General features: G+C 34.8%; 3 protein-coding genes and 1 pseudogene across 4 annotated transcripts; 3 read left to right on the top strand and 1 right to left on the bottom strand.

Annotated features, from left to right (window-relative positions):
• Positions 1-1,058: 1,058 nt before the first annotated feature.
• On the bottom strand, positions 1,059-7,651 carry LOC107637231 (Met-10+ like family protein / kelch repeat-containing protein). 2 transcript variants are annotated; one of them, XR_002348398.2, is made up of 9 exons: positions 6,847-7,651; positions 6,177-6,573; positions 4,683-5,879; positions 4,421-4,550; positions 3,777-4,022; positions 3,453-3,588; positions 2,456-2,532; positions 1,747-1,853; positions 1,059-1,624 (listed from the first exon to the last, which is right to left on the bottom strand). XR_002348398.2 is itself a non-coding variant. In XM_016340668.3 (9 exons), exons 1-9 carry the CDS (start codon positions 7,595-7,597, stop codon positions 1,518-1,520), a joined length of 3,138 nt encoding a protein of 1,045 aa, XP_016196154.1. In that variant the 5' UTR covers positions 7,598-7,650; the 3' UTR covers positions 1,059-1,517. The 2 variants fall into 2 exon arrangements, 1 of the variants encoding a protein (XP_016196154.1); XM_016340668.3 differs by having other exon boundaries at positions 3,777-4,012; positions 6,847-7,650.
• Positions 7,652-7,748: 97 nt separating this feature from the next.
• On the top strand, positions 7,749-10,286 carry LOC107613496 (uncharacterized). The gene is made up of 2 exons (XM_016315520.3): positions 7,749-8,011; positions 8,134-10,286. Exon 2 carries the CDS (start codon positions 8,171-8,173, stop codon positions 10,133-10,135), a length of 1,965 nt encoding a protein of 654 aa, XP_016171006.2. The 5' UTR covers positions 7,749-8,011; positions 8,134-8,170; the 3' UTR covers positions 10,136-10,286.
• Positions 10,287-12,084: 1,798 nt separating this feature from the next.
• LOC148578681 (phosphoribosylaminoimidazole-succinocarboxamide synthase, chloroplastic-like) lies at positions 12,085-15,301 on the top strand (the record flags this gene model as incomplete). The annotated part of the gene is made up of 12 exons (XM_088503146.1): positions 12,085-12,330; positions 12,505-12,606; positions 12,702-12,831; positions 13,198-13,290; positions 13,378-13,466; positions 13,834-13,914; positions 14,242-14,331; positions 14,423-14,512; positions 14,651-14,701; positions 14,781-14,827; positions 15,101-15,158; positions 15,242-15,301. Coding segments are annotated over 12 exons (1,137 nt in total), but the record flags the coding sequence as incomplete, so codon positions are not given.
• Positions 15,302-15,860: 559 nt separating this feature from the next.
• On the top strand, positions 15,861-21,364 carry LOC107624686 (glutathione transferase GST 23-like; annotated as a pseudogene).
• Positions 21,365-21,383: the final 19 nt, after the last annotated feature.

Raw genomic sequence — 21,383 nt, 5'->3', positions numbered from 1 at the left:
GGTCACGTTGACAAAAAGATGGGATTCCCAGAATAGGAGGCGGCTAAATTTGGTGGCTGATGGCGCAGGTTTAGCTTGCTGGCTGCGAAGCCGTAGCAGTAAGCCGTTTTGATCACCGACAATCTCTGTGCAAATAATCAATGGTGTGGGACACCTCATCACACTCATCACCAAAAGTCGCTATTTCCACTTCCACACTGCCTTTCAACTCGGGAAAATGCCACTGTATGCTCTTTTATTTCAAGCGATAAAAAACGTATTTGTCAGATAACTTGACCTTATATGCTCGTAATCCTATATAATGTTGGAAAAATTTTAAATGTTTTTAAAATATTATTTAATAGTTTTAATCGTTAATTTTAATTATAAAAATTATATATAATATATATTAATTAAAATTAATGGTTAAAAATTTAAAACTACGGAAATATAATCATTTGAAAGTTTTTTATATTGTATACTTTATGCAGTTTTCAGTTTTGTGACATGAATATGATGAAACGAAAATTGCAAGATAAGGTTATTCGTGGACTGAGTTGATTGGATACACGTTTTGTTATTCAATTATTCATTGACAAAATGTAAAGAAGGTGTTGTGTCTAAAATCAGGGCCCCAAACTTACATGCACAAGTAGACAACTCATTCATTGCCGGGAAGGAGATAAGCCAAAAATATGAGCTAAGAATACTGCCATCAGACGTAACTACTAACTACGGAAACCTTACTCTCAAGTCTTAACAGTTAACACATCACAATTCACAGCTTTTGAGGACTATCTTCTATACGTAAAAACATGGTTATATATTGAGCCTAGTCGTTCGCTCCGAAGGAATACCAAACCTTGCACGGAAAATTTATCACCGACGGCGACGAGTGTTACAAAGAAGTTATGGATAATTGGATTGCGATCTACTTTTTTTTTTTCTTTTGATCTAGGATAGCGCTAGTTTTGGTTGAATACTGAGATACTATTGGCGATTTGACGTTATACCTACCTATTGGACCCATTGTCCAACTTTATTGTACAGACATGAATGAATTATGTTGCAACAATATCTTGGGCCTAACAACGGAAATTTGGGCTTTAACATGGGCCAAACTCTGCAGTAGAAACATTTTTGACGTACTACCAGAGAATCCAGATCAAAAGAAAAAAAAAATTGACACAAACCTTATATCAATAAAAACCACAAACCAAAAACAGAGAAAACAGTACAACAATTTGGTGCAGAAAAAGATTCCCTCCCCTCTTCTCCCTCCTTTGATGGATAGGATTAACCATTCTAGAACAACAAACTGTATACTGAGAACAAGATGAATAACAGTTACAACATCAACTGTAACACTGTAACTCTAGAAGTATGCAGAACCTGTAATGAGACACAAGTATGCCAATGCATGCAACATCTGCCAGTCTGATAATTGTTAAAGTTGAACATATTATAGCAATTGCTTTTGCTATCCGCACTGATTGCATGAAGAAGGCAGTTTTAAACCTCAGACCACGTCCCAATAGCTATCTTCTGATCTGTCTGCATCTTACATCTGCAACGACATGGCGAATGTGTGGAGCATACCATTTCACCCTCTCTACATGTTCTATTGAAACCTCCCAACAATAACCTGTGGAAAATCATAATGGTGTCGGGTAATCAATATTAGTTCCAGAAATTACATCATCATTTTTGCATTGAGACAAGCTCACTGTACATTTATTTTCCTTTTTGTAATGAAGAAAGGTCTACCTTCAGATCTAGCAATTTCATCTATGGACTTCAACACATGATCAGTCCACTGACGTTCTTCAGTGTCCTTTGTATTCCCATGGACGTGTAATATTCCACCATCTCTCCTGCAACATTGATTTCACGAGAAAGAGTGAAATTAGTTACCAATGGCCCACAAGTGAATCTGAGCTGAATTAAGCTAGCTATTTATGCAATGTAAAGATTTTTCTTGATTGTTCTATACAAATTTTATTACCCCACAGCACAAGTAAAACAGAAATTCTATATGTTTTTAGCTATATGCAATTTTCCAGATGCATAAGTTTCAATCATGCAATTGATAAGATGACAGATGAACCTAAAATTTAGTATCATTATGAATAGAGTTGGTGAATAAGAACTGCTTGGGAATCAGGACGTGCATACATCATCTTAGATAATTTGTATTCATACAATACTTTATTTATTGGATAAGAACGATAAAGTATTTCATAATCAAATTCAAACTGAATGAATAACTTAGCAGCTAATTAGACAGTTTCTCCCTCATTTCATTCATACCTTGATACATAAATAATATGGCAATATTTTAAAGAGAAATATCAACAACTTAAGAAAATTAAGTTTAAGAGCAGGGAACATAGTCCCACGGTCATTTCAATGTCAACCATCCTGGATAATCATTTTGTGAGAAGAATCAAGGCAACGAAAGCAATCATGCAATTACCTTAAAGCCCTGACAGCTGTGACCCAGCTACACTCGCTAGATGGAAGGAGACCAAGAGATACTCTATCAGCCATGTTCTGTAAGCAAAAAAATAGTTTATTGAGTGTTTACAGTGACTCATTGAAAAAGGTAAACAGTCAATGGACCACTAGCCACATGTTTATTCCTTTGATTAATCTTTTCATCCAGCAAAGCTGATTTTACTAAATCTTTTCAAGTAAAAAAGAGAAGATATTTTTGATATGTAAAAATAAAATTAAAGTTACTGTAACAATCATCCCCTGGTATCCTCTGCACAATTTTCTTCCCTTCATCTTCATTCAGAAGAGTATCTCTGATAATATGTCAAAGAAGTGCTTATTTTGTCTTTTTCTCAAGCTAACTATAAATTATCTTCACCGCTAAACCTAGAGCTTGTTTGGGTGAGCTTCTAAGAAAAGATCTTTTTTCGAGTTATCTTTTTTTAAAAGATCTTATGAAAAAGTAAAAGTAATTTTATATTTGGATATCTCATGCAAAAAGATCTTTTTATCTATCAATTATGTTTGGGTATAACAATATAAAAGTACTTTTTTGTTTATTTATTACATGAAAAACATCTTTTTTTAAGGAAAAAATATCTTTTAAGAAAAGATGTAAATTACAGCTTCTCAAAAAAGATGTTTTTTTTTTTATTTTTCTAGTGCTTTTACTTTTACTACTAGAAATTTACCAAATACGCTAAAAAATAAAAAAAGATATTTTTTCATTGAAAAAATATATTTTTTTAACAGAATAATGACGCTCAAACAAGCACAAAAAACAGATCCTCTCTTTTTTTTTTGGGTCATTAGACATGCGATTCTAAGAATAAAGCAAACTATTATAGAAGATTTTTTCAGTTGCTTGTCTTTATTTCCAAATTTGATCCTCACTTGATGTAGTGAGTTGAGACTATAGTATTGAATTATCAGGAGAAGAAAAAATAAAACGAAAAATAAAATAAAATACTATATACCTTGGGGGCCATAATTCGATTATCTCCCTCAAGCACGATACAACGGTCAGCTACAGAGTTAGCTTGTAGATTATGTTTGAGTGCTTCTACCGCATGGGGATTCCACTCACATGCATATACAAGTTTTGCATGGGCCCTGCATAAGACCATGCAATCACACTATAAATAAACACAGGTTAACATAAATAATATTAGAGGGAAGAAAAAGAACCCAAGGAGGTTAAATAGTATTTTTCTCAAATAATACCCCAAACCCTAAGACAGCAAATATTAGAAGAGATTCTGTATAAAACAATGGCATGCCAGTACCAAAACACAGAATACCTGACAAGAAAAGGCAGCACAAAGTAGCCAATGCCAGCAAAGAGATCTACTATAACCTCATCTTTACAATCTAGCCTGGCCATCCGGAGCTTCTCGGATAGATTGCCCCATGAGAACATGCACTTTGTAGCATCAAAAGAATAAAGTATTCCATTTTCTCGATGATTGACCCAACCATTATCTCCAACAAGAATTTGCAATTTGCTATCTCTTGTACCAGTAGCAGCAACAGGGCCCTATCATACACTATTTACTAGTCATTTCAAGATATTTTTTTTCCCATTCCAAAGATCAATCACTACATAGATATTTAATAATAAGGACTGTAAATTCACTACCCTTAACTGAAACTACATACAATGATGATTTAATACAATTTTTAAGAGAAAAATGCCACATTTAGCCTTTATAATCCATTTTCTGTTGGTAATTTCAGTGTTTTCTATATCTGTGAAAGTCATATCAGGAAATCCTTATCCTTGACATAAATTTTATGCATGCCACTTCAAGAAGATATCTTTACAAAAAGGGAAAATAGAAGAAAGGATCATATGCATGGAAAATAATAAATCAGTAGGATGAAGTTCGTGGAAGAAAAGGCAAGAATATAATATTTATGCATTTTTCATGCATGTATGATTTACTTGGCGAGCAAGACGATGGGCCTTAAGTGATTTGGCAACAATGGGCCAAAGCTCCTCTGCGATGGAGTCCCACAAGGAATCCTTGAAAGAAGCCGCTGGAACTATGACAATATCTCCAAGCCGATCCCACCTATAAGTCATAAAAGATTACTAAATAAAATATACAAAATTAGAGGAAGCACATACAAGAACAAAAGACATAAAAGCACAAAAATAACTGTGAAGATAGCGATCATTAGAGAAACAATTTTAATGAAAGAACCTTGTTGGCAATTCCTCTAGAAGCGATTCCGGTAGGCCTTTATGTTTAATCAAAGATGTTACAGCTTCATTCATCACTTTCAAAGGGGACTTAGCAGCTTTTCTTACTTCAACAACCTCGTCTACCAACATAATTGCACCATATTCAACAAGAAGATTCAATCCTTCAGAACAGGACAACGCATTTAACGAGTATCCATCTCGATTATGTGGTTTTGAGAAGAGAAGTTCATTATTTCCATCAATTGCATCAGCTGAATGATGAATCCTTTTATTAAATAAAGTAACAAATCCCTTACGAACAGGAAAACGGATATGCATTCCACCCTCTTCAGAGCATGCCTTCCTCCCCAAGTCTAACCATCCAAATTTCTTCAATATGTCCTTCCCTGATTTGGCATATTTCTTTTCTAGTTGCAGGACATAATGTGATGCAATCTTCTGACTTTGGTTACTCAAACAAAGTAAGGCACCATTAAGATCTGATTTTTCATTTCCCAATACATTTGGTGCATGTACAGGTTGGGATCCTTTAGAATGTTCAATCATATTCCCGTTTGTCCGTTCCCTCTGTATATTCATATGGTTGTCCTGATTCTTGATGGGCAAAGGTTCATCATGTGAACATGTTACATGGAGCAAGTTGACTTTTGCTGGCTCACTAAACTTGGTTCCAAATGCATAGCATGCTGCACCACCACCAACAATAACAAGGTCATTGCCAACAACGTTAGCTGTACTACGCACAAACAAATCTTTACCAACAGAATTAAGGGTAACATGCTTCCATAGACGAAGCTTCAAATCAAGTAAAGCTAACTCCTGACAATTTTGTCTGACTGGGCAACCACCAATAATGCCAAGAAAATTTTTATTCACAAACATTGAGTGTGAGAACCTAGCATGTGGAATCCTTCCAGCAGTCTTTTCCTTCTTCCACTGACACTTCTGAACATCAAATCTATATAAATCTCCAAGTGCTTTCCCACCAGTGTATCCACCAAACATATAAATCTGAGAATCAGATGCCACCATTGCATGAGAGTGGCGTGCACAAGGCAAGTCCCCACTAACTGGTATCTCTTTCCATTGTAAATTTTGTGTGTCAAGAATATAAAAGGAAGAAAATATAATATCGGTGTCAAGTCCTCCAAATACGTAGATATTCGAACCCACCACAGCTGCAGCATGACGATGTCTATACAAAAAAACATTCACCTTACACTGTTAAAATACAATGAAAATATTGTTGCCAAATCAAGCTACAGCAAACATGTTGATATACAACTTAGAGATTCAACAAGTTGTAATGGACAGAATTATAATATATGATTCCATAACATATAAACCATAAACAATTATCCTGAATAATCTATATCAAGCATTCCCGCCCCCCCCCCCCCCCCCCCAAAAAAACAAAACTAGACAGTTGCATCATAACTGGCTTTCATTTGAACTGGAGAAGGTACAATAAAAGAAAACTGTAAATAATTACCTGGGAGGAAAGACACTACCGCCACATTGATGTAACCTCCAATAATTCTTAGTTGTATCAAGGATCCATACATCACTCAGAATTTTATCAGGACCAGTCCGACCTCCAATCACAAACATGCAATCTCCAACCAAGGAAGCTGTATGGCCTAGTCGTGGGGATGGAGACTCACATGCAGGAGTGCTGATCATTTCAAGATTGCCAGAACATGGATCAAGCAGCAACAAATCATCTCTTCTTGCATGTCTCCCTGGCCCTCCAAAGCCACCAAATACAACCACCTTGCCATTATCCAATGCACAAGCTGAATGGCCCCATAGAAAAAGTTTCTCCACTGGTTCACCAACAACTTCAACATGTGTAACTGGCACATTACAAACAGGAGAACCAACAAATCCTGCCAACCATTCAAAGATTCAGACTTTTTGATTGATATTTAAATGGAAAGTTGTCCTGCAATCAGATACATATCAATATGTATCAGTATAATTACCCACGCATTTCATTACCATATGATATTAATCATAAAGTTAATATATCTATAAATGTGGTGCTACAAAACATAAGCAAACAGCAGCAGCAACATGATATTCTAATCAACAAGTTCAACAGTTTAAGCCACCAAAGTGAACGGTTTCATCAAATACCATCATACTGAAATATCAAATACCTGAATAGGTGTCTCCATTCTCGGTTCCTGACCGAGACTCATCCTCAACTTCATAATGATCACAATTTGGCAGTAAATGGTTACCGATATCCGCAACCACAGGTCCTCCTCCAAAACCATTGGAATGCTGCAACACTGCAAGGAACCTCTCAGTTCTGTTCCTATTAGCTTCCATCTTGTCGTTTGCGACCTGAACAAGATACCTAACATACTCAGGGTTCACCATAATCTTGCCAGTGTCCCCTAACGGCACCTCCAACCGTATCGAACAGCGAATCGCTATGATTACACGCTTGCTGGCGTTGGTGATGCCAGATTCCCTGAAACCACATGATATTGCGAGCCACACCAGCGACTGAGCGGAAGAAAGATCTTTGCACTCGACGGCGATGATGAGGGGCTCGAATCTGAAGACGAGTTCGGAGGGAACGGGTGAAGACTGAGTTGACTCGGAGGTGGGGAAGAGGAGGGAAAGGAGGGAGTCGGTATCGGCAGGATCGTGGGAAACGAAGAGCCAGGTACCGCCTCTGGCTTTCTTCTTGGGAAGCGTTGAAACGGCGTCGTTTTGAAGAGGCTGAGAGAGGATTGAGATTCTGCCGGAGCAGGAGCTTGTAGTGAAGTAGAAAGGGTGGTTGTTGAGTGCATTGATGAGAGGTATTATTGGAATGTCCAAACTGCCCTTTGGAGACTTGTCGTGCTCGGTTGAGTTCAACGATGATAGTGTTGCCGCTTTTCTCTTCTCAAACTCCATGCTTGCTGCTCAGTCTTCAGCTGTAACTGTAAAATGTAAACCCACGAAAAACCTCTTATGAAGAAGATTGAATCATCTCCTTATTGGGCTCAGTTTATGGGCTTCACTATTCAAGGCCCAATAAAAGAGAAAACTCTAGACTTCAGTCAATAACGTTGTTATGAAATTGTTATGGACTCAGGGGTCTTCGCTTGATGCTTTCTGCCGTCGTCTGCAGCTTGGTTCGTGATACACCTTTGTCCTTTCTTCCACTGCGCTGACCACCTGTGACGGCCTCTGCCGATTCTCTTACGCGTAGCGTTTTCTTTTGTCTGGATTGTTTCCGGTGGAGTGGGTGTGCCCAGCCCATTTCCTTGACCAAAAGAAAAAAAAGAAGAGCTCACTCTTTTTTGGCGGTAGAAGGAGCTTCTCAAGGTAATTCCTCAGCTAAAATTTAAACTTTTACTTCTTCCCTATTTTATATTTTTATATTCCTTAGTTTCATCCATTCTGCATTTTCTCTGTAAAGGTTTTTTTATAATTATTTTAATAAACAGTGTGCGCAGTATTTGGCTGGCTATTCGATGAAGTGGTATGATTTTGAGTTTCTTTTCATCCAAAAGTCGTAACCTTTTGGCTCGAGCTTTTCATTCTGGTAAGCGTTTCTTAAACCCAAGTTCTGGAGATATTGTTTTCAGAGCTATTTGTGTTAACTTGAAGCATAGGAGATGGAGTGTGTTGGAGCGACTATCCCCCAAGCTCACCAGCTCCTTGGTGAGCCGAGTTGTTTGCGAGTTCCAGAACTCGCCACAGTTGGCTTTAGATTTTTATAACTGGGTTGGAGGGTTGTTCCCTCACTCATTAGATTCCTGTTGCACTTTGGTTCATGTGCTGGTGAAGTCAAGAAGATTTGATGAGGCATTATTTCTTCTGAGAAACTTGATTACTGAAGAGGGCACTCCTCCATTGATGTTGTTGGAAGTATTGATAGAGAGTTATGGAAGATGTTGCTCTAGTATTGCGGCTTTTGATGCATTGGTGAGGGCTTGTACTCAGGTTGGGGATACTGAAGGTGCTTATGATGTCATCTATAATTTAAGGAGCCGGGGTTGTTTCATTACTATTCATGCTTGGAATAATTTCCTAAATCACTTGGTGCAATTGAATGAAATCGATAGGTTTTGGAATTTGTATAGAGGAATGGGTTCTTTTGGTTACATGGAAAATGTGAATACTTTTAATTTGGTTATCTATGCTCTGTGTAAGGAATGCCGACTAGTGGAAGCTATTTCAGTGTTATATAGGATGATGAAGGGTGGAATTTTCCCCAATGTAGTCTCATTTAACATAATCATAGACGCGGCTTGCAAGATTGGCAACTTGGGTCTTTTCTTGAAACTTTTTAAAAAGATGACCATGATGTCAGGGGATTTTGTTTGGCCCAATTCTGTTACTTACAACTCCATAATCAACGGATTCTGCAAGAATGGGAAATTATTACTTGCAGAAGAGATGCTTCATAAAATGGTCAAGACAGGTATAGAGCCGAGTGTTCGAACATATGCTACTTTGATAGATGGTTATGCTAGGTGGGGAAGTTTGGAGGAGGCACTGAGGCTCTGTGATGTAATGGTGGAAAGGGGATTGGTCCCTAATAATGTTGTTTACAATTCGATTTTACATTGGTTTTATCGTGAAGGAAGTATTGAGGAAGCTTCTTTGCTACTAGCTGACATGATTGATAAGCATATATGCCCTGATCAGTACTCTTATGCAATCCTTACCAAAGGCCTTTGCAGAAATGGATATCTGACTGAAGCTCTTAAGCTTCATAGCCAGATTTTAGAACATAACCTAATACAGGATTCTTTTTCTCATAACATACTTCTTAACTATATATGCAAAAGGAAAAACATGGCGGTAGCCAAGCAACTATTGGGCAGCATGATTACCCGTGGCCTGGCTCCTGATGTTTATACATACGGAACTGTGATTGATGGATATTGTAAACTAGGTAACACAAACGACGCGCTTCAAATTTTTGATTGGATGATAAAGATGGATGAGAAGCCTAACTTGACAATATACAATTCTGTCATTAATGGTCTGTGTAAAATGGCCTCAATAGATGCTGTAGAATACATAGTTGATGAATTGCGAAAGAGAAGATTATTTGATGCAACGACCTTTAATACCTTAATTAGTGGATATTGCACTGGCGGACAGATTGATAAAGTGTTTAATTTGATTATCGAAATGAAGAGCTTGGGAATTTCTGCGAATAGAGTCACGTATAATACACTGATAAACCTTCTCTGCAAGTGTGGTTGCGAGGAAGAAGCAAAAGAATTGATGAAGATGATGATTGTCCAGGGTATTCATCCTGATTTTGTAACATACACTACACTTGTTACTCACTTCATCAAGACATGTAGTCCTGATGAGGTGATTGCATTGCATGACTACATGATTCTAAAGGGAGTAGTCCCTCACCAGAAAACATATGATACCGTTGTAGCACCACTTCTTTTAGAAGAAGGAAGAAAGAAAAAGTCATAATACATGTATAGCAGTGTAAAAGGTTGTTCGGTCTCACAGTTTGTCACTTTTCCATTTTTTTTTTTTAACATTAACAGATCATACCATTCATTCTTTGGTGTACCAACCACATTTCTGTCAATTCATGTTATTTCATTTTAATTTTGATGTCCTACATTAGCTTATCTTTTCTTAATTATATATTGTACACTGGAAGTGCATTTTGCTAATTTTTGATACATAAATTGATATGCAGCTTGATTTATTATGTATGATTTATAAATAAAAATATATTTTTTGAATAGTCTCAACAAACCAATTGAGGTAACATAGCTCTTATTGCTGGATTTTGATTCTTGAATAACGTCATTTTTTTTTTTAGCCATTCATTAATGTAAAGAGCCTTCTATATTTATGCGCTTAGCTGGAGGATTGTGAGCCAGTGAGCCACTGTATTTTCTATGGGAAAAATATATTTATATTCTTTGATGTTAGAAACTTAGAATATTTACTCGATAAAGTAGAATGTAACAATGATGAGGGATTTAAATAATTTATACAAGCATGATTCCTTTTTCATAAATTTATCAAAAAGAATAGGTCACATTTCAGATAATAAAATTATAGTATATGTTAATATAATTACCGCTGATAGCAGTTATTGCAACATTTAGACATTTTTAAAATAAGATAAAATTAGAGAAAAATAAAAATTAGCCAATAAGTAGTCAACATGCATTTTGGACGTACAGTTCTAAAAATTCGAGTGTGTAGTTTTTGGAAGTTTTAGATGTGCAAACTTTACATAAATAATTATAAACTAGTAACTATGCATAATAGAATAAAATGACAGTTATAACTAACTCAGATATAATCACATTCTGAGATGTAGTAATTCTAAAAATAATCGCTGCATATTTATTTTTGACCTGGTAATAGTAGGAAAGCATAAATTGCTGAAAGCCTTTGAACAAAATTACACAGATCTCATGTAAACCAAAATAAGAGCACACCACATGTATTAACTAGTTGATTCTAGCTACTAGCTAGGTCTGGCTGTATTAATAAGAGTCAATTACACAGTATAACAAAATGATCATAATTCATAAGGTCATGCATGAGACAATTAACATAGGCTATTAAATGCACAACATACAAGCTTAACCTACTCTCTCTCTCTCTCTCTCTCTCTCTCTCTCTCTCTCTCTCTCTCTCTCTCAATTGAACAAGTTATTTAAAGATTAGATTTCACTTAATTTTTTTTCAAGTTAATTTAAGTGAATCTTTATGAAGCATAAAGTTTTAGTGCTAAATTTTAATTGTTTTTAATATTTGCATTTTTTTATTTCAAACATCTTATTTTATTTAATTTTAGTTTTGTTAAAATTAATTTTTTTCCCAACATATTCATTTTTCTATTATTATTATTTTCTTTTAAATAACAGCAACAATCATAATTATAGGAACCATAATGGTAATTAGTGTTTAATAGTAAAAATAATAGAAGAATAATAAAAGAAAAAAATAATATTCCGAGAAAAGATTTAAAGAATAAAAAAATGTTTGAAAAAATATTTAATTTTAATTAAAATATAAAAATATGGCAATAAAATCTAGAAACAAAATAAAACTTAACCCAAAACTAACAAAAGGACAACAAAGAATAGTTTACCCATAAATTAATGCAAATAGGGAATTTGCTGGATTTCTGATTTTCTGATTTCATGAGTTAATTTTATTGATGGTTAATTTATTTAATTTATTGAATGCTGGAAAGATTCTGAATTCAATTTAATTTTCATTCTGAGTTTGGAATTGGATTCAATTTAGTTTTGAGTTGTTTATGTGTTGAAAAAGTGGCGTTATTCTTTACAATAAAGGGTACCTGAAGCCTACAGTGCGATGAGTGAATCCATGTTTATGGCTGTTGCGTTAAACCCTCCCAAAAACCCTTCAAAATCAACCTCACACCCGCTCTTCCGCCTCCCCCAACCTCCTCCGCACTCACTTTCAAACCAAACAACAATTTCGCCACACTCTCCGCCGCCGCACAACCACAACAACAAGAACACGCCCCTCTGCTCGACACTCTTCGCAACAGCACACGCAAGAACCAAGTGCTCCAATCCATCAGAACCACCTCCCCCTTCAACTGCCTCTCCGAAACAAATCTTCACCATACGGTTCCTGCCCTCACCTCCAAAACCAGGGGAAAGGTGCATATTTCCTTCTTTAATCCCTCTCCAATTTATCTACTCCTTAATACAAATGAATGGAAGTTGAGATTTCTAGTAAAATTGCAACAGTAATATAAAAGCAAAAACATTGTACTAAAAAAAAAATCATTTGAAAAATTGATGAATTTGGTTACTTGTGGTCTTATGGCACAGGTTAGAGACATATATGATAGTGGAGAGTACCTTGTTTTGGTTACTACTGATCGCCAAAGTGCATTTGATAGAATTCTTGCTTCAATTCCCTTCAAGGGACAGGTTTTGTGTTCTTATTCTCTATCCTTGTTCTTTGTATGAACAGTTTACTTGGTTGATCATGGATCACACTCAATGTTCTTTATTCCCACTTGCAGGTTCTTAACCAGACAAGCTTGTGGTGGTTTGAGAGAACCCATCATATAACTGCTAATGCCGTTGTGTCCACTCCTGATCCTAATGTTACCATAGCAAAGAAATATTCTGTTTTCCCTGTTGAGTTTGTTGGTGAGTATTTTGTTAATTGGTATTTTGGATTGGTGCTTGCATACACATTTTATCAAATGATTTCAATGGCTATGAATTGGCATATATGTTTGGTATAAGTTGTGGAGGAGGAGTTAGTTTACTGGAAATGATAGCTTGAAAAGTACGATAGAAATAGAATATATTTTTCCGAAGCAACTGGGATAGAAGTAAACATTGCAGTAATCATTAAGTGCTCTACGTTTATTCACGCTACCCAAACTTCAACATGCTATGCTCATTCTTTATTCATGTTGCTATCAATATTGTCAAAATATTTTCTTTACAAAAGCGGAGATGAGGATTCCAGAAACTGTTTGTTGACACTTTATTACTGTTGGTTTGTAGCTAGAGGGTTTGTGATCGGAAGTACTGATACTTCATTATGGACAGTCTACAATAAAGGCATCCGGAACTATTGTGGCAATGCCCTCCCAGATGGTGAGGTCCCTATATTTTTTGTTTTGCATTCTTACAATTGTTTGTCTCTTTATTTAATAGGCTATAATGTTATATAACACATAACAGGTTTGGTTAAAAACCAAAAGCTGGCTGAAAATATACTCATACCTACAACCAAAGCTGCAGATCATGATGTTCCTGTAACTCCAGATGAGGTATTATTCCTTGTACTCTCATCTGCATCTATCTTTTCAATACAATTAGTTACAGTGAAAGACTAGTTTTAGAGACCAAAGGAATGAATAGGCAGATCAAATAATGTTGCACGAATAAGAAATAATAGGTAGATCTATCTTATTATGATGTTTTTTTCTTCCTTCTTTTTTTAAAAAAGACAGAGTCAATGTTTTTCTTCATGTGGATAAGATTATTTTCTTAAGAACCTAGTTCATATCATACAGTACATTTGCTTCTTGATACTAGTGAGGTTATGATTAATGATGGATAATATTTTTACTATTTTTTAATAGTTTTCTTTTATCTAACCTTCTCAATTCTTTTTATAATCTATTTCCCTTGCAGATTATAGAAAGGGGATTAATGACAAGAGCTGATTATGAGGAAGTCAGCAAAAAAGCTTTAAGTCTATTTGAATACGGTCAGGTAATTAAGCATTTTATCATGTCATTTGTAAATTTTGTGAATGAAAAAAAATAACAACATGCCTTCTCAATGTATCCCAAGACAGTAACGACACATTCTCAATGTATGTGCTATCTGTTATTTGGATTATAGAGATGAATAGATGGTGTACACTTATTTTTCAATGAAAATTTCTAACTTGTCCATGTATTTTTTTCAATAATGCCTTACTGGAACAAAAGTATAAATACCATCTCCTTGTGATGAGTGGAAAGCTTATCTTTATTATTGTTGTGATGCAATTTGACTTTTGACATTGGCTTGCTTTGATAAAATTTGAATTTCCAGCGTGTGGCTTCAGAACATGGCCTTATATTGGTTGACACAAAGTATGGATTTGGGAAGGCAGAGGACGGTTCAATTATGTTGACTGATAAGGTTCAGTGAATCCCTGATGTTTATTAGATTCTGAAATGCACTCCACACAATTTATGAATATAGAATAAGGTTTCATTTTTGAAAATTATAGGTGCACACTCCTGATCCAAGTAGATATTGGATTGCCAATTCTTATCTTGAGCGCTTTCAAAATGGTTTGGAGCCTGAAAATGTTGATAAGGTGCTCTATATATTTTATTTTTTTGCTTAAAGGTTTAGGAATATGTTAGCTTATTCTAAATTACTAGTTTTTGTTCTCTTCATTCATAAAATATGGACAATTAAATAATCTGTTGATTTTTAAAAAATAAATTTTTAGGAGTTCTTGAGGCTGTGGTTCAAAAATCACTGCAACCCTTATGAAGATGAGGTATTTTTATTTTATGCTTGTAATTAACTAGATGTATGCTTTAATAAGGTTTCAAATCACACTAACGAATCTTGTTCAGGTTCTTCCTGAAGCTCCTGAAGATCTTGTTTGCGAATTGTCTTGGCGGTATTTCTAAACTTCCTCCTTTTTTTCCACTTGATATGAGCTTCTTTGTGATAAATACACAGATAAATTGCCTATAGAATCATGTGTTTCTTGGTTTTAGGAACCAGAATTGCTTGAATTAATCATTCAATTTTTACACAAGGATGCTTCAACCATGGTTTTGGTTGCATGGCACGTCTGTCATGTCTAATCCTCATTCAAATAGATCTATCTGCTGCTTTATTTCTCCAAACCAACGTGTAATCTTATCGTTATACTAATTCTGTTGGACAGATACATTTTCTTGTATGAGACTATAACAAAATCAAAGTTTGAGGTGCTGCAGTCTGAGGTAATCCATATGTTTCAACATTTTGTTTTGGCTATCTATTATCTGATAAAGTCATAGGAATATAACTCCATTTCCTTTTGCAGGAGCCAATACATGAGCAAATATCACGAAATGTTGCATCTGCACTAGCATCTTTGAAGTAGCTTGGGAATGTCGAGACTTTTTCAATTATGTATTCTATAGACCCCTTTCTGAGGATATATTTAAAACTTACAAGCAGCAGAAATTCTACCAAGAAGTGTTTTTTTAAATAAAAGAAATTATATAAATAAAGCTTAAAACCAAAAGACAGATGAACATTTAACTCATAGAAATCATGCTTGGTCTTTGCCAATTGCGCCATGTATTTAACTTGTATACTTGTCAACCAAACCGATGTCTTTGGCACACATTGTTACTGAATAACGAATGATGAATAGTTCATTAACTTATGTCACATTGCTCTGGATCTTTCTTTCTTCTTATACTCTCTCTCTTCACATGAAGTCTCAGGGAATATTGCTCTGCTTCTTTGCTTGGTAATATAACTATGATCAATCATCTTTGTAGTTTAGGGAATTTTTTTATCTTAATTTTTAAGGTTAAATAGGCATATTTTGAAGGATAGCAAAGCCATCCTTTTTTTTGGGTATTGATATCAAAGTCATCTTTATTCAATTAGTTTTCCTTTTGGATTAACAAATTAATTGAGAAGACAAAAAGATGGATGGAGATTCAGTGAACTTAATAGGATTTTGGGGTAGTCCAGCTGTTCTAAGAGTGAAGTGGGCACTAGCAGTTAAAGGAATAGAGTGCCAATATGTGGAAGAAGATCTCAGCAACAACAAGAGTGACATGCTCCTTAAATACAACCCTGTCTACAAAAAGGTACATGTTCTTGTGCACCAGGGTAAGCCCCTTGCTGAATCACTACTCATTCTTGATTATATTGATGAGACTTGGAAGCAAAACCCTCTTCTTCCACATTCTCCTTATGAAAGGGCCTAGGTAAGATTCTGGTCCAAATTCGTTGATGACAAGGTAAGAGAGTTGCAACTCCATATTTAGTATCAATCATTTATAGAACTGAGAAAAATAGTTTTAGAGACTATTATGAATTATCAAATCCTCTGAATCATTTAGTTACTAAAAACACTAAAAGCATTTATTTTTAGTAAAGATATATTCAGACACAAAATATAGAATTTTTCTGTGTGTGCTATGAGAGCAGATAAATGCTCATACTCTTGACTATTTATTGTCTTAGTTTGATGTTAGTTTTTTTTTATTAATATTTTTATTTTACCTGTAATGCTTATGTGCAAGACAATTAATTAATGAGAGCAAGAATAATGATTTATTCTCCATACACTTAAGAATAACTCCAAAATATAGAGACAAAAATATGACCTAAAATTGTGTCTCTGTCTTTATTACTAGATTTTAGACATATTACAAATTGCACAAATTTCTATAAATAAGTGGTTATAATTAAATGTGGAGTCAAAATTGTGTACTTCACAAAGATGATAGAATTTCTTATTACAAATGAAGGATAATTTTAAAAAATGTTACGTATTTATTCATGAAAAATCAGCTTTATGTATATATATATATATATATATATATATATATATATGTTATCAGTCTAAAATCAGTCCAAGCATTTTGAACACAATGATGCACCATGTAATTAAGATCATTGGATTATGTTAAAAAAAATTCAACGGTTGAGATGATATTAATTTAAAACTTTTTAAAAATTAAATCAAAGGATATAATATGTTTCAAAATTCTAAAAAGACCCATCCTCTTCCTTAGAGTAAAACAAAACCCTCCCTGCCTGTCTGCTGATCTGGGTAAGGCAGATTAAAACGAAATCCTACTCTGTCTCTGTGTGCTATTCTGGGAAATGCTTCCTTGGACGAATGCCGACGACATCATCCCGAATGCCAGCGTTACCAATGTTAGTGCCAAGAATGCCATGACACCGATGTTGTCGAGGACAATGGTGAAGGGGAAGAGCAAGATTACATGGTTTAGGTGACAAGAAGACACGGATGGGGATATAATCATGTGTTACTGTGGTCATTGACGCCCCGTTGGTGGTTTCGAGCTCCTTCTCGAATCTCGTAAGAATTTTTTCAATGCCAATTTCTGAGAAATCACTTGTTAGATCTCAGTAGAACTACACTCAAGATTGTAATTACTATAATATAGAAAGCAAATTCAACAAAATCACAATTGCAGATTGTACGATAACAATTTTTTGTGTGCAAAGATTTAATTCTGGAAATTTTATGCTATATTACTGGAAGAAGGTTTAAAATAAGAATTTACATAGTACTTGCATTCAATTTCTGATTATGTGGATATAAAAGGGAGCTTCATGGGTTGCAATTTTGTTGATTTTTTCATTATGATTCTATTGTTTGTAGAAGACGTTAATTACTTTATTGTGATTTTTCTCCTTTGTGTTAGAATAAATTGTAAATTTCTATGATTACCTACCTGCCTTGTTTCAATAGTTAAATATGAACAGTTAAATATGACAGCAAAACTATTCTGGTCAACTCCTTTGAGCCTTGCCATGGAAATTTGAAAGTCCACTACTCTTGAAATATATCCCCTCTGACCATTATGTCCCAAATGCTTCTTACTATTCAGAGAACTAGGAAAAATAACTAAATGCATGAGCATTAAGCTTGGTTCAGTATTCTCTCATTTTGACTTATTGGCTTGTTTTTACTTTTGTGTGGTTTAGGTCTATTAAACTTCTAATTTGGTGAGTCTAAGTTAAGTCCATGACAATAGAGGCATCAGAATCAAGAGTGAAATTTCATTCACCAATGGAGATTGGGAGCAGGTGGTCATAAAACCTTTTAGCATATTTTTGTTTCATTCTACTAATAAACTTTTGGCACAGCTGGAGCCTGAATTCCAACCACCAATATCAGAAGTGGTTCAAGTCTTAGTACGGTTGGTGCAGCGAGCCAACATGAGCAGGCAAACTACATTTGGATCTGATCAAGGAGGATCCAATTGAGGGAGTGATGTACCCGCCATATATGATGATATGTGAATGGGAACATAATCCTTGTGTCATTCTTGAAAAGAAATGTAGTTATCACTATCTTCTGATGTACTAAGAAAATGGATGAAAGAATGTCTCAATTGTTATTTTATTGAATAATTTTATTTTATTTGAGCTAAAGAGTTCAGTTTTGTTATTAGTGAACCTAGATGATTCTTTTTGTTCCATTTTTTATTTTTTATTATATTGAATTGGTTGTTTATAATGTTATGTGTATAGCTGAATTCAATAAATTTGGATAACTTTTTTCTTTGGCCAAGAAACTTGCTCTTTTTTCCTTGTGAAAATCATATTGGATTTCTTGCAACTTTGAGGTTGATATCTGAAGAATTATTACTTTCATGCATATATATTAATGACATCTTCCAAATTTTTTAGCTATATTCTTTAGGTTTTCATATGGTTAGTAGCTTTGGTTTAGACGAATCTTTGACAGACATAAAACTTTCTTGTCATGAAATTGTACTTGAAAAGCTTTTGATTATTGCATAACTGATTTGAATGGCAATTTAGCATGGCATAAAGCTTCGATGGTTGAATTGGAGGTAAAATATTAACCAAAGTTTTCTTGATATGGTGTAGGATGTAAGATCAAAACACAAAAAAATCATACAAAACTGTATATTGTAAGTATAAAAAGAATGGTTAAGTTTCTTCATCAATTTTTCATCATTTAGATTCCACGAAGGATTCAATATAAAGCAATATTGAAGACTTGCAATATGATTAACTAAAAGTCTAAAATAAATTATTCATTCATCGGTAACAACTTAATGTATAAAAAACTACTTAAAAGCAATTCGGAAAAGAAAATATCAATGATACATCATACTTCATCCAAATTATACTAGCATCAAATCTTATAAAAGAAGACAGCATGGTCAAAAGGCACCACCAGAAAGCGGCCCTTTTAGGCACAATAGTGTGTATATGATTTTCCTAGAAGAATTTCAAAAGCTTCTATATTTTTTACCGATCCTACTTTCACCCTGCTATTATACACAAATGCAAAATTAGATCTCATTGTAGATAGATAGCTAGAAAAATGCAAAACTACAAAATAGGAGAGAAAATAAACATATTTAGCATAACCATTAAAAAGCATTTTTCAATTTTGATCAAGTATCGACCCCTTTTTAAATGTCATCTTCACATGAAGTCCTTCTTGCTTTGTTGTCCCTATCCCAATATGCAGGCATGTATTTGTCAAGAGATAGTTTCCCACTAAATGATTCAAGTGGCTCTTCTAACAGAAGACCGCTGTAATGTTGCTGCATCTACAAACTCGTGTCCATGACCATGTCACCGTTCAGTATACAAAGAACCTTGAATAAACAAGTAGAAACAATTTTTGAAACAGTTAGGCACTTAGGCAGAGAACACAACCTCAAATGTCAGAGCTTCTATCCTGTCCTATAAATATTCTGCCCTGTCAGAGATCCGACTACTATGGAAAGAAATCCATAGGAATAATCTAGTTCCAAATTACACATTTTGGTACACTGCTAACTTTGCTAACAAATTTTGAACTACAAAAAATTATTAAGAATATGTTTATTATATAAATCAAATACAAGATTGAGTCAGGCCAGTTCAAAATTATTCTGTTACATCACAAACGGACCAGGCATAATTTTAAAGAAACATAAACAAAGAAATTTAAACTCTTCTTTGATTGATGCAATGGATGGTTCTGCTCCGCCTCATCATCATCATTTGCCCCTAAGATTTAAGAGACATAAACACAGAAATTGAACTAGAACATCATGAACAGAAACATAAACACAGAAATTGAAATACCAAAATTTTTTAACCCTCATAAACAGAACCCAAAAAAATTCAAACAACCAAATAATCAGAACAAAACAAATAATTGAATGAAATGAATGAAATAAACTCATAAAAAATAATAAGTACAACAAAAAAACAATTGAATGAATTCAACGAAACAGATTCATACATCAAGAACATAAAAGGAACAAAAAAAAATGAAATCAATCAATGAAGCAAATTCATATATACCTAAGTCTGAGGCTCCATTGAAACTCTGGAAGTAGAGCACCACAGCGCTGACGACGATGCTGACTCGCTGAGACCCACGCCACCACTCTGAGGCTGAAGACGAATGACGCGAAGAGAGAAGAGAGATACTGAGAATGAATGAGACAATGAGGTACTGGGCTGAGGAGATGTAGAAAAATATCACAGCTTCTTTCCACCATTTTTTTTAATCGCTTTAAGTTCTTAATTGAAAAATTCTATGCAATTGACAAATCTAGGAACTCATTAATCAAACCCTAAATCAACTTCCAAACACAACTCACACTATTAACTCTACATTGACAAGTAAAAATATGATTTTACTTTTCATAACATCGAAAAATCAAGTTAGAAATGAAGCACAATGTTGAGAGAGGAAACCTGAATTATAGCTCCAATTGAACAGAGCAGAGCTTCAGGCGGCGGCGGCGGTGAAGAAAGACACAGTCACGGTGGCAGAGGATGGAGAAAAATGTGGACTTAGGGTTGAATGGAGTGTGTACGAAGAGAAGCAAAAACGAAAGGAATTTGTGGTAAATGTAAAAAAATAATAATTACTATTAAACTCCCATATGAGGCATATTTATAAATTATTATTTGTGCACATCAGAAAAGCTCAAAAGAGTTGATAGACAGACACTGTTTTCAGTATATATTTGTATTCTCATATGTATTATATGCAAGTTGTTGATTTAGTGGCTATTTTTTGTGGACACGAGTTAATTTAATTGTGTGTGACTTTTAACTCTTCACAGTGTATGCCAACGGTTGTGGCAGCATTTTCCAATGTAGGAGAAGAGCAACAGAAGGCGGCAGAAGAAGCTCGAGAGAATCTGAAGAAGCTTGAGGTTGGACTTGAGGGAAAACGCTTCTTTGGAGGTGATAACATTGGCTTTGTGGACATTGCTATTGGCTGGCTTCCATACTGGATCGGAATAGTTGAGGAAGTTGTGGCCATCAACCTTATTGATGCAGAGTAATGCCTAAGCTTTACTCATGGTTCCATGCTTTTATTGACATTCCAATTATCAAAGAACTCATGCCTCCTCGGCATAAATTGCTCCATAACACCAAGGCATTCCTTCAAGCGTAGACATCATCCCCTTTGAAGG

The sequence above is a fragment of the Arachis ipaensis genome, chromosome B1 (genome assembly GCF_059453495.1).
Source record: "Arachis ipaensis isolate K30076 ecotype BB chromosome B1, ASM5945349v1, whole genome shotgun sequence".
NCBI classification, from domain to species: Eukaryota; Viridiplantae; Streptophyta; class Magnoliopsida; order Fabales; family Fabaceae; genus Arachis; species Arachis ipaensis.
This window is presented reverse-complemented; position numbering and strand designations above follow the sequence as displayed.